This window comes from Manis javanica, chromosome 2 (genome assembly GCF_040802235.1).
Source record: "Manis javanica isolate MJ-LG chromosome 2, MJ_LKY, whole genome shotgun sequence".
In the NCBI taxonomy this organism is placed as follows: Eukaryota; Metazoa; Chordata; class Mammalia; order Pholidota; family Manidae; genus Manis; species Manis javanica.
In genome coordinates, this window is record NC_133157.1 from 121,846,203 (window position 1) to 121,862,073 (window position 15,871).

Sequence of the window (15,871 nt, forward strand, 5' to 3'; positions counted from 1 at the left end):
TCCTCCCGGTTCCCTCTGTCCACCCTCCTCCCCCAAAGGCGCAGTCCCACGTCATGGTCACTGCAGCCTGACCTCGCTCAGGGTGGAGTGGCTGACTAGCATCTCGGAAGGAGTGACCTCCTGCCAGGGGGGTCTGTCGCTTCCTATGCTGCAGGTCTCCTGCCTCAGCCTGGAGTTGCCTCACAAAGGCCTTCTTTTGTAACATTTCAGGTTCCAGGAAATATTGGAGGTGAAAGGAAATTTCTTTACAATTGAATGACAGGTGTTATCAAAGACAATTGCCTGATAGGTTTTCACAGTAAGTAACACCTTAGTGGCACCAGCATCATGCTGGGTCCTCGCTCTCTTGAGTTTTAAATCCTAAATGAAATGCAGCTCTTAATGTGTCCTGGCTAGTGTGTATTAAGTTGGTCGTGTGTGGCCTAAATTCCACCTTGACAATCTTGACTGCATATTCTAAGAACTGTTAACCTATTGATATTCAGGGGAAATTGCTGAACCAAAACCAGACAAGGACACTAAGTAGAATATTCAGGTTAGAGAGGAATTTAAAATTTGTCACAACAAAGAGATCTAAATTTCATACTCTGTAGCCCAAAGGAAAGGTGAAGAGCCAAAGTACCCCCCAGAACCACCCACCTAGTTACGCTTTGGTTCTCCTACACACTGCTCCCAACCATGCCGCCAGCTTCTACCCTGAGGACACTAGCAAACTCCTGTACCTCTATCTAGAAGCTATAGAAGGTTTCTGGTCCCTTCCTGCTTCACAGGGAGTGGTGGGAGTAAATGGAAAAGTGTGAGAATACTTGGAGCTCCTTGGGAACTTCAGGGCAAAGAACCAAATAAATCCAGAAAGCTGCTGTCACTAATTTAAGTGCTGCAGAGACACCCCAGAGAAAGGAAGAAGCCTTGTGTTACCGAACATGTGCCTCTAGCCAAGGAGAATGATTAAAATTCCATAAGGGACCTAAAAATTTTGAAGAGAAATCCTGAAGGTAGAGGACATAGAAAGGAGGGAGAAGACTCTGGAGTCTGTGTAGAGTGAACTGCAGAGGACTGTTTGGTTCAAACTGTTTCCCCGTAAATGCTTCTGTTTTTCTACTGTCAGATGCTGAGACCAGTTCTGGCCTCCAGTCCCTTCCCCACTTACTCCCAACAAACACACGCAGCGGGGACTTCACTCCACATTCCTAGTTCTCTTTCCCACAAACAGACTGGCCAGTGAGCACATTTCTTTGCCATCTCAGCATTTGTATCAGTAACTCACGTGACGTGCTCCTTCCCACACATGCATGCCTGTTTCTACAGAGTGAGCCCCCCACCTTGCCTTAGACGGCTACCCCACCCTCCCTTCCTGCGGGAGCCTCTCACACGCGCACAGCATTGTCTGCCCAGCTCCACAGTATCGTCCGATTTGATTTAGGACATGTTCACGTTCCTCTGGGTTTGGATTGTCTGCCCAAAGGGTTGTGACTGGTGCCCTGGCACTTCCCCTCACCTGTAGAGCAGCTTCCATTAGCGTCTGAGAAGTGGTGGGTGGCTGAGGAACAAAACCAACCCTGACTTACAAACCAAACCAGACCAAGTGACAGCCCATGAGTGACCTGCCTTGTAAGTTTTATCTTCCAATTCTGTCAAATACTATTACACTTCATTCTCCTCAAGCAGCACAAAAGTGGGACCCCAGCAAACTGAAAAAAGATCATCTTGCATTTCCTTGGTGATGCTGACAGGAACTGAGAGGCCTGGATCAATAATACTGCTTGCTCTCATGCTCCTTGTCCTGATTATTTTTGGTCCAAATGATAATTCAGTGTCTCATGGATATTCCACAACTTCAACCTTATTTATCATATTTAGCTCAATTCCTGGAATTAGGTACAGACTCTAACTGGACAGGCCGATCACCTCACCACTGAGGGAAGCCCGCACCACCCCTAGGAGGAGGATGAGCCCCACACAGAGCCAAAAGGTTGCTATGCGAATCCAAATAGAAATTCATTTGGGGCTCTCATCACATGTGATAATTTTTTTTTCTATTAACTGGAATGATTCCTTTCCTAGTGTGGATTTTTATCATTTTTCATTAGATTATTTCCACAGAACTGAAATCACAATTTTTTATTTGTGTTAGATCTAAGAGTGAAACTGTCACTGCTATTAAATTTTTATTGGACTTGCTCAATCTTTTCCAAATTTCACAACCTGACTGTGTCACCAGGGAAGAAAGATCGTGAGCTTCTCATTGCAGGCAGATGTTATAATTAAATTTAAGTAGCATGGTCATGTTCTTCCTCCATGGCACTTGGCCCTGTTCATGCAGCTAGAATATATTAATTTACATATAATAACATATATCTTTTTTGGTTGTATATGTTCCATTCTCAGTAAAGCATGTAATTGCATAGGCCTATTTTTAATAAGTGAGGATAGCTAAATTACAAAGGGAAAAGCAATTCGAACCCAGGACGGATTTTTGCTACAACTAAATGAAAAGCAATTATACATATAAAGTAGGGAAAGTTACTAAAGTAAAATGAGCTCAACACTTGAAACTTTTTAAATTAGCTCATACTGATGCAAGTAATATATGTGTGGACTACACAAAGCGATGAAGGGCCCAGGTGTGAACCTGACTCGGGTCCTTGGCAGAGTCACTCAGGAGCTGTACAAACTTAGTTGCTTAGTTTCCTTGTTTGTTAAAATGAGCAAATAACAGACCTACCTTGAAAGGTTTTCTAAGAGTTGAACGACACAATGTATGTAGTGTTGAGTAAATGGTAAGCATTTAATAAATGGTGGCGGCATTCATTGCTATCATTGTAATACTGAAGGATATTTAAAACTACCACATGTAGTTCATATACATATTCAGATTCACTCAAACCAATTAGCATAATGTCTTATAAGTATAAAAATAACTTACATTCGTTATTTTTTATATTCTAGAATTTTTAAAACTCAAAGAACAAATTCTAAATGCCTAAAAGCCAGAGAACCCTCAGCATTGTAGTATGTCCTTTATTTCACTTGTAAACTTATTTACAAAATTTCCATCCTCCCATTTATCCTACTGCTTGACTTGAACGTTTTTGTGTCATTAAATATTCACCTACTATGTCATTTTTTTGTGGCTTCTCACTCTTCCCCAGCCAAAATTGGTCTTGGCTATTATATCCTTTCTTAGTGTTCTCTCTTTGTGGCAGACACAGCAGGTCAGCAGACAAGGGGTCTTTCACTGATGCCAGGACAAGATGGTAGAGGGTGAACTAGAGTGGAAAGCTTTGAACATCTCCTTCCGTATCTTAACACTGATCCTGTTTAAAGCAACAGCAATAAAAACAAGAACATAGTACTAGCTCTGCTTCCCACCAATTCAGCATTATAACGTGATGCAATCGGCAGCCCTCGTTTGGCCTCCCGTGCTTGTGTGCACGAAGCAGGAGGGTGGCTGCAAGCAAGAAACTTCCAATGGGGCCACTAGCCATGGGACATAGGGAGAACAGCTGAAATGATCCGCATGGCCGTAATGAAATGTTCTGACCTGTCCACAGCATGCTGGGGAGAATGACAAGTCCATAAGTCATCAGGAGACATATGAGCACCTTCTTTTTTGTAATTAGCAGTTTTTCTGTGACTGAAGGATCTACCTTCGAAAACTCTCAAGGAGATTAAAGCATATCAGAGATAAGCAAAGGCTTGCATTTTAAAACATAGCAAGTGACAAATCCTTTGAGGAAACACTTATTCCTTCTGATTTTCTTCAGGAATGAATTAGTCACCTCCAAAGAAAGGTTCGTTCTCAAGATTTTCTAAGCCTACCCCACAGCAATGCTTCCGAGATGACAAGCAAAATCCTTTCATAGGAATTCACTGTCCTCCATGCCTTCAGTGATCATATTTAAAGAATTCATTCCAGATTCCAGAGGGGCTGCTTAAGCCTATGTAAATAAATGAAAATGAACTTAAATCATCAATAATTGATAGAGTAAGTTTCATAAGATATAAAAATTTTTGATACAGGAAAATTGATTTTATATCATCACCAAAAAAATTGAAATAATGGCACAAATCTGTAATGTGAACGGACTGAAGCTGAAAGGGGAAAAGAAAGGTGAAATTTATGTGTACTGGAATTTTCAAATTGTGTTACTGTGTCCAGTAAAATGAATGTGCTCCCTGAAACTAATGAGATTTGCGTTTTATGTTTGTAACCAGCAGAGGCAGCTGATGGCGATGAAAGACTGGACAGCGTTTCCCTGCCACCAACAGGTAACACACATTTGCGTTTTCATCACCCACTGGAAAATGTAGCACATGAAAATGTTTGCATTGAAAATGTTCTTAACATCAGATATACAGATACTAGGGCTAGCTGCCACCGCCACAGAGCCAGGCCCTAGTCATCGGAGGCTCTCAGTGCCCTGTGTTCAGAGGTATTTTCACATTGAATAGTAGAAGCTACATTTTTCTCACATACTGTTTCATTCTTAAAAACCTTAGAATAGCAAGTCCTAAGAACTTAGTGTCACATTTTGCCTCTCAAAACCTTTGGACATTAAAAAGTATTTTAACATGAAATGACATTTCTTTTTAGAACAGGGATCACCAGTTTTATGATGAAATTCACATCCATCCATCCTCTCCTACTTCCCCACAAAGGGCTCTGAGAAGCCTCAGCTGTTGCTCCTCAGAGAATGGGCCCCCACTGAATACTGTATTTTAAGTGAGGGGTTGAATGAACCAATCAATCAGTGTGGGTGGCACATTCCTAATATATAACCAGATCAGCCTAATACAACAGTTCAGGGAAGAATCTGCTGCAATGTTAAGCCATAGACGTAATTCTGACTTCACATTATTTGACTCAAGTCATACTTCTGACCCTGGCCTCCAGCCTCTGCATCTATTCCAACCTGAGAGCCCAAGGGGCCAGGTGTCTGATTACAGGCCATGTGACAAACAATTTATTCCCTCAGTTGGTCTCAAAACTCCTTACTGACTGCCCTCAGAAGAATGAATACCTGAAGGTTCTCTGCTCACAAAACTGACACACCCCAAAAACCTCCAAGTGAAAAACTCCAGATTTGGGGTGGTCAGTTTTAAATAAAATTCAGCAAATATTAATGGAGTAGCTAGTCTGTGTAGGAACTCTACTAGGTCATGTGGTCATTGATAGCCCTTATCCTGAGTGGCAACAAAAGCAGACCTCACAGGTTAGGGTAGACATATGTTAACGAACTTCAGAGCAATGAGAAAGCACAGCCACAGCCCTGTGAATGGCACAGTGCTGTTTCCATCACTGAGTAGCTAAGCAACACATCAATGGATGCATAAATGAAATGAGCCACATGGTGCCAAAAGGGCCTGTTGATATCAAGTTCTTACCATACATAGTCATTATATAAAAGGGAGTTCTCTTTTTGTTTGGCTGTGTTTGCATATTTATGAATTAAGATAATTGAAATGCAAGATCTCTATTGTACCTTCCCATTGTGTCTCCATGAATATCAGAACAGCTCTCCTCAGCCTTGTTCTCATCACCCGGCCCATTCACAGGAGATGCATGAAGTACTACTACTCGTGGAATAGTGCATCTCAGGAGGCCCTTTGGGGGAATACTTGCTGTTCTGTGCACTTTTCAGGCTTCCTACCCCTGAAGCCTTGTTGCCCCAGGGCATTTGTGCTGCCCATCCTCGCTGGCATATGACACAGTGGGCTTTTTATTGTTAATATTATTTGAAAACCGTTCCCCTTGAAATAATACCTTTGCATTTTCCTATCTGAAGATGGAGGCAGAGAGATGTTTTAGACAAGAAAATTAAACATGGGATGGCAGAACAACCTCATGAAACTGAAAAGAGTTTGAGAAAGAAGGAACGTTAGAGATCATCTGGTCCTATCCTTTCATTTTATCCAGACCTTTTATTTTACAGGTAAAAAAGCCTGAGGCCCAGAAACACTAAATGACTTTCTCAAGGCCTCACAGCTGGTTGGTGGCCTGGCCGGAGCCCAGGCCTCTCTACTTCAGCCAATACACCGCATCGCTTTCTTATACCTAAGCCAAAGCCAGCTTTTTTCTGCATGTTTCTCAAAGATCCTAAGAGTTGATGGATGTACTAATCCCTTTAGGATTCCATGTCAATGTCTGTTTTCACAATTAGAATGTCTGTTGTAAAACTACCTGAAGTCCACTGCAAGCTGAAACTCCTTTCTTAGACTTCTTTCTCAAATAAATCTTGCCAAAGTCTGTGAGGTCGGTCATGAAGACAGTAGTAGAACACACCTACAGGTTTTTTCACTAGAATATTGATAGAGGTTTGATAGAAATTACTAAACAGTGTGATAAACGATACCATTTACCAATTAGAAAAGGGGAAAAGAAATCTCAGATTGGTGCTGAAACTTTGTGGTTTTGAAATTAAATGGTCTTGATTAGAGTAGCGTGTCTTGATTGCCTCTGAAGTAAAACCACTGGTTTGGGCAGTCTCTTTAAACACAACACTACTACTGATTCCTCCCTCCTTATGACCAACGTACGCCCTGTCCAATGGGACAATCCTCGAGGTGAATTCCACCTTTGCTGCACATGTAGCTTCATCCTTGGATTTGAGACTCACTGGCCCTTATTTTGGTTATCTGAGCTGGTCCTTTGTAAAGATTTAACAATGCCTTTATTACCTTTTTAGGTCTTTTTCCTCCTTCCAAATTCATGTGTGTTGGGAAGGGGTGGAAGAGGAGCACAAAATCCTAAATTTCTGTGAGCCAGAATTGACCAGGTCAGGGTTACAGTCGGGCAGTCCAGGGACATTTGTTTCAATCCATTACCTTTAACCAACCTTCAGTTTGTCTGGGTTTAAGAAGAATGGACACAGATTTTATAGTAGAAAACATATTTTCTTAATTTCTTTCCCTCAACCCTGTCAGTAAGGGTTTTTGAGCCTCTCCCAGGAAGCAGCACCACGTGAGGTTCTGGTGAACGAACACCCAACTCAGAGCACCCCCAGAGCTGGGTGAGAGCCAGAGGCTGTGGGGCAGGCACGGAGAGCACGCCCCTGACCAGGAGAAGCCCCCAGGGCTTGAGAACAGTTTGTGTTGGTAAAAAGGAAAATAATAGAGAAAGTAAAATGGAAACACTGCTGCTTTCTAGTTCTAAAATCTACAACGGAGGCTTCTGAATTTGAGATAAGTAGTGCAGACCATCTGAGCTGAGCGATTTTCATCATGAATTGGCGTTCTTTTACAAACATACATACATACACATACATACATTTATTTATTTATTTAAGTATGAGGAAGAAAATGTAAATTAGCCACTCAGAGACAATCTTTTTTGGGTGTTTTTCTTCAGACTATTCTCTTTATTTCTTCTATTTATTTACACAATAGAGATGAAATACATAAAATTTTGTTTCCTGAGGTTTTTCTTAACCTAGCAAGCATTTTCCATTTATTACAAATCTTCATATGCATTACTTTAATATCCGCATGGTGTTCTATTTTACAGGTAAATCATATTTTACTTAACCACTTTCTGTTACTGAGCAATATATGAACATACTCCAATAGTAACACATAGTGCTGGGCTTTCCTATAAAAATAATGACAGATTTCTAATGGCTGAATTGCTTATTCAGCACAACTAAAGCCTTGGCTGAAAAATTAATGATTTAGATATGAAGTAGACACCTCACCAACAAGGTTTTTCATTTATTCAGAATATGTGATAGACTATATACCATATAATATATACCACAGATGCCTCTAGCCATGTCATAGAAAAATATACAACTCCTGTTTGGAGTGGTCCCTCTTCATTTTCTTGTCTTTCTTGTAGGTAATATATTTGACACCAGGAGAGAAAACACAGAAGACACAGAGCCAGATTTCACTGCTTAGACTTTTATTCAGTGACATTGCTCGTTAGCATATGTAACTCTTCCGTTTGAATTTCCTCAAAGATGCACGTAGCATTTCAGGTTACTGCAAAGTGTGGGTGTTCTGTGAGTTTACCTGTCATATTCGCATATTTTTCATATACTTTCTTTATAATATGTGATAGTCAAGCCTCCAAATTGGTAAAGATTTTAAAAAATCATATTTAGATTTATTACCCTTTAAAAGTGCAGCATATGATCCAGTTAGTTCATTGTTCATTAAAAAGTTGTTCTCTCTTCCCTGTTTTTTTCATAAGTTCAGTGTGAATATGTAGAGTTTTGAAGCATATTTATTTTAATGTCTTTTGCTTAGATGTGGTAAAAAGGAGAATGGCTCTTTCAGGGCTGAGGAAGCAGTTATGAAGCCCAAGATTAATTAGACTTTCATCAGATCAGAAGATGAAAAAGTTGTTTGAGGCGATACGATAGGTCTGATCTATTAGATGCAATTATATGTGACACCAGTTCCCTGAAAATTAACCATTTGTAACTGAATAAGTGCAAATGATATATGAATTCTTAGGGGAAAAAAACACAGTGTCAACACAGTGACAAAATAACTAATTAAAAGGTGAGAAATTCAAACTAACCAGTTATCTACATGATACCTTACAACTATTTTAACAGATGTTTTTAACTGACTGGTCCAGTGTTTTGGCATTGTGTCGCACCCCAGGCACAACTGTACTTAATTAATATTGTATATTTTATTGGTACCTAGTACACTTACCTTCCACTTCATGTAAGACCAACATAAAAAAATACGCATTTATTTTAAAGAGCTATCTTGCCATGTGGGTATTTGTTTTACAGAAATATTTACCTGTGGACTCCTTTCTCTAATAAGATGATGAATTTAAAATATAATTTTATTTAGAAACATTGCATTTATACCTCATTTATTGTATAGAGCAAATTGGCACTTGACCCAAAGGCCAAAAAGTGGCTTGAAAGAAATTTGAACTGTGGAAACACCAAATCCCAGGGGGAAACTGCTGTGGTGACTGTTACACTCCATTCCCAGCACTTGTTTTTTTAAGTCAGAGTGTTAGAGCACAAAGTTAGTGTAGAGGTGCCCTGTCCAAGGTACTTGGGCCATATCACACTGAGCAGCTAAGCCTGAGCTTGAGAGGGCTCCGGGATGGACCAGTATTCCACTGAAGACCAGCTGATCAACTGAAGGTGGTAAGAGACATCCCTGAAATGTGATGACTCTGGTTCTGAGTGTGGCTCATGGAATCAATCTAACTGCTAGACAGCTACATCTCATACATGTGTGTCTTCTTATTGAAGCTTATTTATTTGTCTTCTTTTTGAAGCTGCAAGGAAGGTTCAGAGAAATTGTTTCATCACTTCCTTTAGTTATTAGCCATTTACACTTTGGCCAGTTAGTCATCCCCTCCCTGAAATGAGTTCTCTTCATTAAGTGATCTGATGAAGTTTTATGAACCAGGCCTTTTGTTTTTCTGCAACATATGTTTTAAAGTTTGCCTTCTGCCCCTAGGAAGGAAATATTTCTCAAGGAAATTGCCAAGATGCGTTAGTGACCTTTCAACTCTATTACAGTAGGATGAATATGTTGCTAATAAGGGTAGAAACATTTACCTTACAATGGTGGGACCTGTTAGCAATGCTGTTAACAATGTACCAGGAACCTTCAAAAGCACTTCCTTCCAAGACTGGGCAACAGCTTGGATCTTTCAGTACTTGAGGGGATGGGGGGATTGTTTGACTCACAGATATGTGCGATATGTGCAATGGATCCACAAATTGGAAATGCATATCAAAAAACTGCAACAGTAAAATCATATTTTGTAAGTTAAAATTGTATTTGTGTTTACTTACTGTGACTACTGTTCAGACTTTATTCAGAAATCCTTTTTACAGGCTTTCTTAGCAAAAAAATTATTCCCTATGGATAATGTCACAATCTTCTGTATATATGTTTTATTAATATGTAAATATTTAGATTTTTAAAAATTATTATGGTCTTAAAAAAATATTTCAACTCAAGACTAGTTGTTAAAATGGTGTATAACATTGTGTTGTGATATCAATTCCCAAGATGCTCTTTATGTCTATTCCGGAGGAATACAATAAATTACTTTAATTGAACATGCCTGTTTTGTGCCTGTGTGCCAGTCCTCCTGTGTTTATGAAGAGGAGTCAATGCTAGTCATTAATTAAAAGGTATTTATTGATAATACTCTGATGATCTTACACAGAAAGTTGTATCTTCTTATGAATTTAATTTTTAAAAATAAACAAACTAGATTGCCACCATAAAGTGTCTTCAAATGTTGAAAGTCACAGTCTCTGCCCAGGCAGTCAGATCAATGGCTAATGCAAGTCCCACAGCAACACTAGAGCATTGAGTACTGATATGCTTAAAGCCTAATTTTAAATGAATTAGATAGCTTTATAATCTTCACTTAAAAGGTTAAGCCCTGCTTCTATGGAAACAACACATCAGGACAAATAATCAATCTTCTTTAATGCAGAGTGGCTGTTAAAACGTAATTGCTTTATTCTCTCTTCTGAACACAGGAGGATGCTACTCCTCCCTGGGTACCTGCCCCTCTGTCTCCAACAGGCGTTCCCAGCCTCGAGCACCCCAGGCTTGTCTGCCTATTCTGTCAGGGCTCTGTCCAGGGCCTGGCTCCATGGCCCCTGTTTTGGAGGACCCAGAGCTGTGCCCTAGCTGCCAGGGGTGTGGGCGGAACTGCTGCCCAAGAAAGGAGCTGGCTTGCCAGAAGGAAGGTAACTCTGAACTACAGCCAGCCAGAAGCTTTTCCCGTACCCATGCCTCATGGAAACTGGGAACGTGGCATCAGCCTGGCACTCCTGTCATGATGCCCCTTGACCTTCGTGTGGCCCTTTGTGCCGTGAAATCGTTTATGAGGGGGCCCCTGTCACATTATTTGGCCCAAGGCTCTGGGATGCTCTTGCTCCCACATGAGGGTGAGTGTGTGTGCTTGGCTGGCCATGCTAAAGGGCTTTCTAAACCCATGCGAGGGGACCTCACCTCAGGTCTCATTGCACTGGGATTGCGCAATCTCATAGGATGAGAGCTCACACACCTGTGGCAGACCTATCCCCCAGCCTTACTGACTTCCCAGCCACACCCTGTGTCCAGTTCAGCCATTTCCTGAACATCCACCATAGGGAGATGCCAGGCTGACTTAGGGTGGCCAAGGTTGGGATGTAAGGACAGAGCGCAGAGAGCTGTGGCAGGGAGGTCATCGTGCCACCGACCACAGCCACCCAGCCTTATACCATCAGGACACGGGGAAGGCGTGGGAACCCCTGAGGCATTCTGAGTGTGAGACCTGCATCAGGTTCACATGACACACTGATGGTCTGGCTCAAGGGTGGAACGTCCCCTGGACAGGGACAGACCTAAAGCAAGAAGTCTCATGAAGGAGCCGTTGGCATAGACAGGGATGGACAGAGAGGCCAAAATTCCAAATGTTTGAGCATAAGAAAGAAGCAACAGGATGCGGTGACCAACTAGCCTGGGGAGGAGGGGAGTGTAGCCCAGGAGGAGGCGGGCAGGGTTGGAACTGGCACCCAGGTCCCTGGCTGGAGAGCCATGTGGTGGTGTTCACACTCACTAAGGTAAGGCCACTGGGGAGGAACAATTCGGAGAATAACAGATGAGTTTGGGTTCATGTGTACCCTACTCACTCATTCAACAAGTGTTTGCTGAACACTTGGGATGTGCCTGGTACTGTTCTGGGGCCAGGACACGGGTGAGCCAAAGTCCCTGCTCAACCCTTCAAAAACAGCAGGAAATTGTGTTAATAGAGCCACAAAAGACATGCTTGGTGGGGGTGTGTACTCCATGAGAATTTGATAACTAAAGATTCAGAGCAACACATTGAATTTATACAAATCAACTCTTATGTACCTTGTAAAAGCATTAAATTGATCATCCCCCTAAAAAAAAATACACACACATATACATATGTGTGTATGTAAAGAATACAGGAGCCATGGTGTAAAGCCCAGGAACAATCTAGAAATGGAGCCCCAGTGAGATGGTCTGAAGTATGCTGTGCTTCACACACACTGATATTCCAGACTTGATACTTAAGGACCTTTTTAATTGTATGGGTTGTTTTTTATTTTTCACCATTTTTCTCTGTTAATGCTGAGAAATTGAAGGACATTTTAAACCTAAACTTGAGACTACTTTTAAGCTACTTTAGATAAATCCTTTCAAGTCCTTTCTAAAAATGAAGCTGATTCAAGCACGTTGAGTGGATGAGCTGGTCAGAAACTAGCTCTGTTGACTTCCAGTTGTGCATATGCCCGCCCCACTGTGACGTCATAACAGATTCAAAAACTGGAGGGCCCTTGACATGAATCTGGAGCAAAAATCAATTTTACAAAGGAAATGGAGCATCCTAAATTGGTTCAATGAAGTGGTGAACTGATTGCATATTCTGGTGGAGAAACTACTTTCTGCTGTAGTCTAGCAATGGACAGATACAGAGAACACATTACTTTAGAAGGCACTTACTCACTGAATCAAGCATCCTCCAGAAGTGATATATTTCTAACAACTGAACAGGGAAGATCCGAAGGGACGCCACAACCACCATGTTAACCCATCCACCTCTTCCAAGGAATACTGTAACATTGTACTGTCCTCAGGAGAAATAGTTTTCTGGCTGAAGCACTTCCGCCTTCCTCCACATGTCTCTCTCACCAACACTCCCTGTAACGCAAACCTATAGCTGTGGGCAGTTTTGACGCTTAAGATTTTGTTTGTTTCTATGGTTTGTCATGCATTCAAGTATGTGTGTCCTACCCACCTCCATAGTGTCGGCATTATTGGTGTGGGGCGATAACCACAGCTAAGTCTCTCCCTTATTTTGTCCTTGTGGGACTGGCTCCCTAGTCATGATGGAATGGGCACATTTTAAATGTCACATTCCTGGACACTTGCTGCTGAACATATTGTTAAGAGACAATATGAAATGCACCTTGATTTTGCCTAAGCTTGCATAACATAAACCTTTAGAGAATGAACAAACTCTCAAAGACCAAGAAGTGACTTTTGATTGGAAAAAAATCAGTAACTTTGGAGGTGGGAAGGAGAAGGTGGTGGAAGTTGACAAATTTAGTCTGAATTCACTTGAAAGACTGAATGCAAGAGAAAAAAAATGCTTTAGGAAATGTGAGAGAGACTTGCTCCCCTCCCCTCATTCCTCCATTTAAACATAAGAGTACAGAAATTAGAGTTGTCGTTTTGGTATAAGCGTAAACAGATCGATAAAGTAGAATGGAAATTTAAGGGAAAATGTGCCTGTATAAACATGTAGCATTTATTAAAAATATTATAATAACAAAGAGGCCCACATACAAAAGAGGCTCAAATGAAATACAAATGTCTTCTCTAACTCATAATAGCCCAGAAGTGGGTGGGTAGTTCAGGATGACAGTAGGTACCTCTGCTCCACAAGGCCATCCAGAAACCCAGCTGTATCTGTTTTATTGTTCTGCTGCCCCCCTAGGACATATCCATGTCCACCATCAAAGCTGGCTCACCAGCCTGAATCTATATTTAAGCCTATGGTAAGTGGGGGGAAAGTTAGTGGAGGGGAACCCATTTCTTTAGAAAAGTACGATCTTGGGGTTGCATATATTACTTCTGCCTGCATTCCACTGGCTAAAATTTAGTCAGATGGCTACCTACACCTAGCAGCAAAGGAGACTAAAAACTATAGTCTCTGCTGGGTGAGTATTTACCTACTGGAAACTTTTATTCTATTACTATCAGAAGAAGCAGAATAGATACTGGACACAATCAGCTGCTGGTACCACAGATGCCATGCCATTTTAATTGGTGGGAAAGATAAATTATTCAATAAATTGAGGAAAACTGGAAAAAATGAGTTTACATATATACAAAAATTAACTCAAAATAGATCATTGATCTAAATGTAAAAGCTAAAACTATAAAACTGTTAGAAGAAAAATAGACATGAATCTCATATTCTTGGGTCAGGCAATGACAGGATGTTATAAAAAAATAATAAAGTTAGACCCTCCTATCTTACTCTAGATGTGGCAGTTGATCCCAGATGTTTCAAGGGTATAAGTAAAAACAATTAATAAAATACTAAAAATTTTAAATTAATATTTATATAAGCTTGAACAGAGGATTTCCCAAACATGATGCCATAGGAAGATACAATCATGTAAAAATTAATTCATCTTATTAACTGAAAATTTTGTCATACTTCAAGAATATTACAAAATTAAATAGCAAATGACAAAATGAAGGAAGTATTTGCAGAATAAATGGCTTTTAAGAAAAATTACAGTCATTACATGTCCAACTCTTATAAACCAAATGGCCAATAAACATTAAAATGCTAAAATTAAACAGAAATTCAAATTAAAATACTGGTATGAAATGTCTTGGTTATTCAATTGGTAAATATTGAAAGACAGCACCAGTGTTCTTGTGATGAGGGGAACTCAAAAACTACTGTTAGGCATGTTAATTGGTATAATATTTCTGAGGGCAGTTTGGCAACACAAACCAAATTTGCTTAAAACCTTTCACCCAGCAATTCTACTTGAGGGACTTTTTCTGAAAGAAATACAGGTCTGCCGAAAGACCAAGCCACAGAGTGTCCATCACAACATAGTTTAAATAGTAAAAAAAAAAGTTACATGTTCAACACTAAATTAAATTATAATACATTCTTAACATGGACTTCTATGGAACCATTTTACGTGGTGTACAAAGAGAGCTACAATCAATCGATTGAAAAAATTGGTCACGTAACAATATGTCCTGCAGGATTTTTTTCTTTAAATACACAAACTCATAGAAAAAAGTCTAAGGAATAGGAAATAACAGCTATCTCTGGATGGTAAGATTATAGGTACTTTTAAATTTTCTTGGACTCATTTGCTACAGCATTTCATTCTGTGTTTTATTTTTCTCAGGCAGTCATTCTCTTCAAATCCCACCCCTCACAAAAAGTCTGTGAGTCTCCTGCTGTTTTGTTCCTTCAGTTTTGCTTCGTTGTTATACTCCACAAATGAGGGAAATCATTTGGTACTTGTCTTTCTCCTCCTGGATTATGTCACTGAGCATAATACCCTCTAGCTCCATGCAAAACAACAACTCTAATTTCTGTACTCTTATGTTTAAATGGAGGAATGAGGGGAGGAGAGCAAGTCTCTCTCACATTTTCTAAAGCATTTTTTTTCTCTTGCATTCAGTCTTTCAAGTGAATTCAGACTAAATTTGTCAACTTCCACCACCTTCTCCTTCCCACCTCCAAAGTTACTGATTTTTTTCCAATCAAAAGTCATTTCTTGGTCTTTGAGAGTTTGTTCATTCTCTTAATTTTTCTGCAAGGAATATGTTCCACTTTTGCAATGAGAAGGGAAGTTATTTTTAAGGTTTTTAAATAATGTAGAATATGTAATACCATGGACAAATGTTCATGATATTTTTACTGTTAAATAGTGTGTTCACCCTGATCATATTTTCAAATTTCAGAAAACAAATTTTTCTTTTTTTTTTTTTTTGCCAGGGGCTGGGGATGAGGAAAAGGGGAAGATGTTGGCCAGGACTAACTAGCCTTGTGAGATAAGTTAATTCTGAGCACCTAATCTACAGCATGGTGACTTTTTATTTATTTATTTATTTACTTATTTTTAATTAAAGTATCATTGATATACACTCTTATGAAGGTTTCACATGAAAAATATTGTGGTTTCTACATTCACCCATATTATCAAGTCCCCCCCATGCCCCATTGCAGTTACTGTCTGTCAGTGTAGTAAGATGCCACAGAGTTACCACATGTCTTCTCTGTGCTACACTGTCGTCCCCATGATCCCCCCCACCATGTGTACCAATCATAATACCCCTCAATCCCCTTCTCCCTCCGTCCCCATCC

General features: G+C 40.2%; 1 protein-coding gene across 11 annotated transcripts in view; it reads left to right on the top strand.

The window, feature by feature from the left end:
- Window positions 1-10,843, top strand: part of BEND7 (BEN domain containing 7) — a 100,594-nt gene extending 89,751 nt beyond the window's left edge. For 2 of the 11 annotated variants that reach the window (XM_073229276.1, XM_073229277.1), the window contains exons 8-9: window positions 4,219-4,272; window positions 7,838-10,326. In XM_073229276.1, the coding sequence (XP_073085377.1) occupies window positions 4,219-4,272; window positions 7,838-7,899 (116 nt within the window). In that variant the 3' untranslated portion in view covers window positions 7,900-10,326. Of the gene's footprint in view, window positions 1-210; window positions 299-4,218; window positions 4,273-5,936 lie in introns of all 11 variants that reach the window. The other 9 variants (XR_012128053.1, XR_012128054.1, XM_073229273.1 and 6 more) reach the window with 9 other exon arrangements.
- The last annotated feature ends 5,028 nt before the right edge of the window (window positions 10,844-15,871 follow it).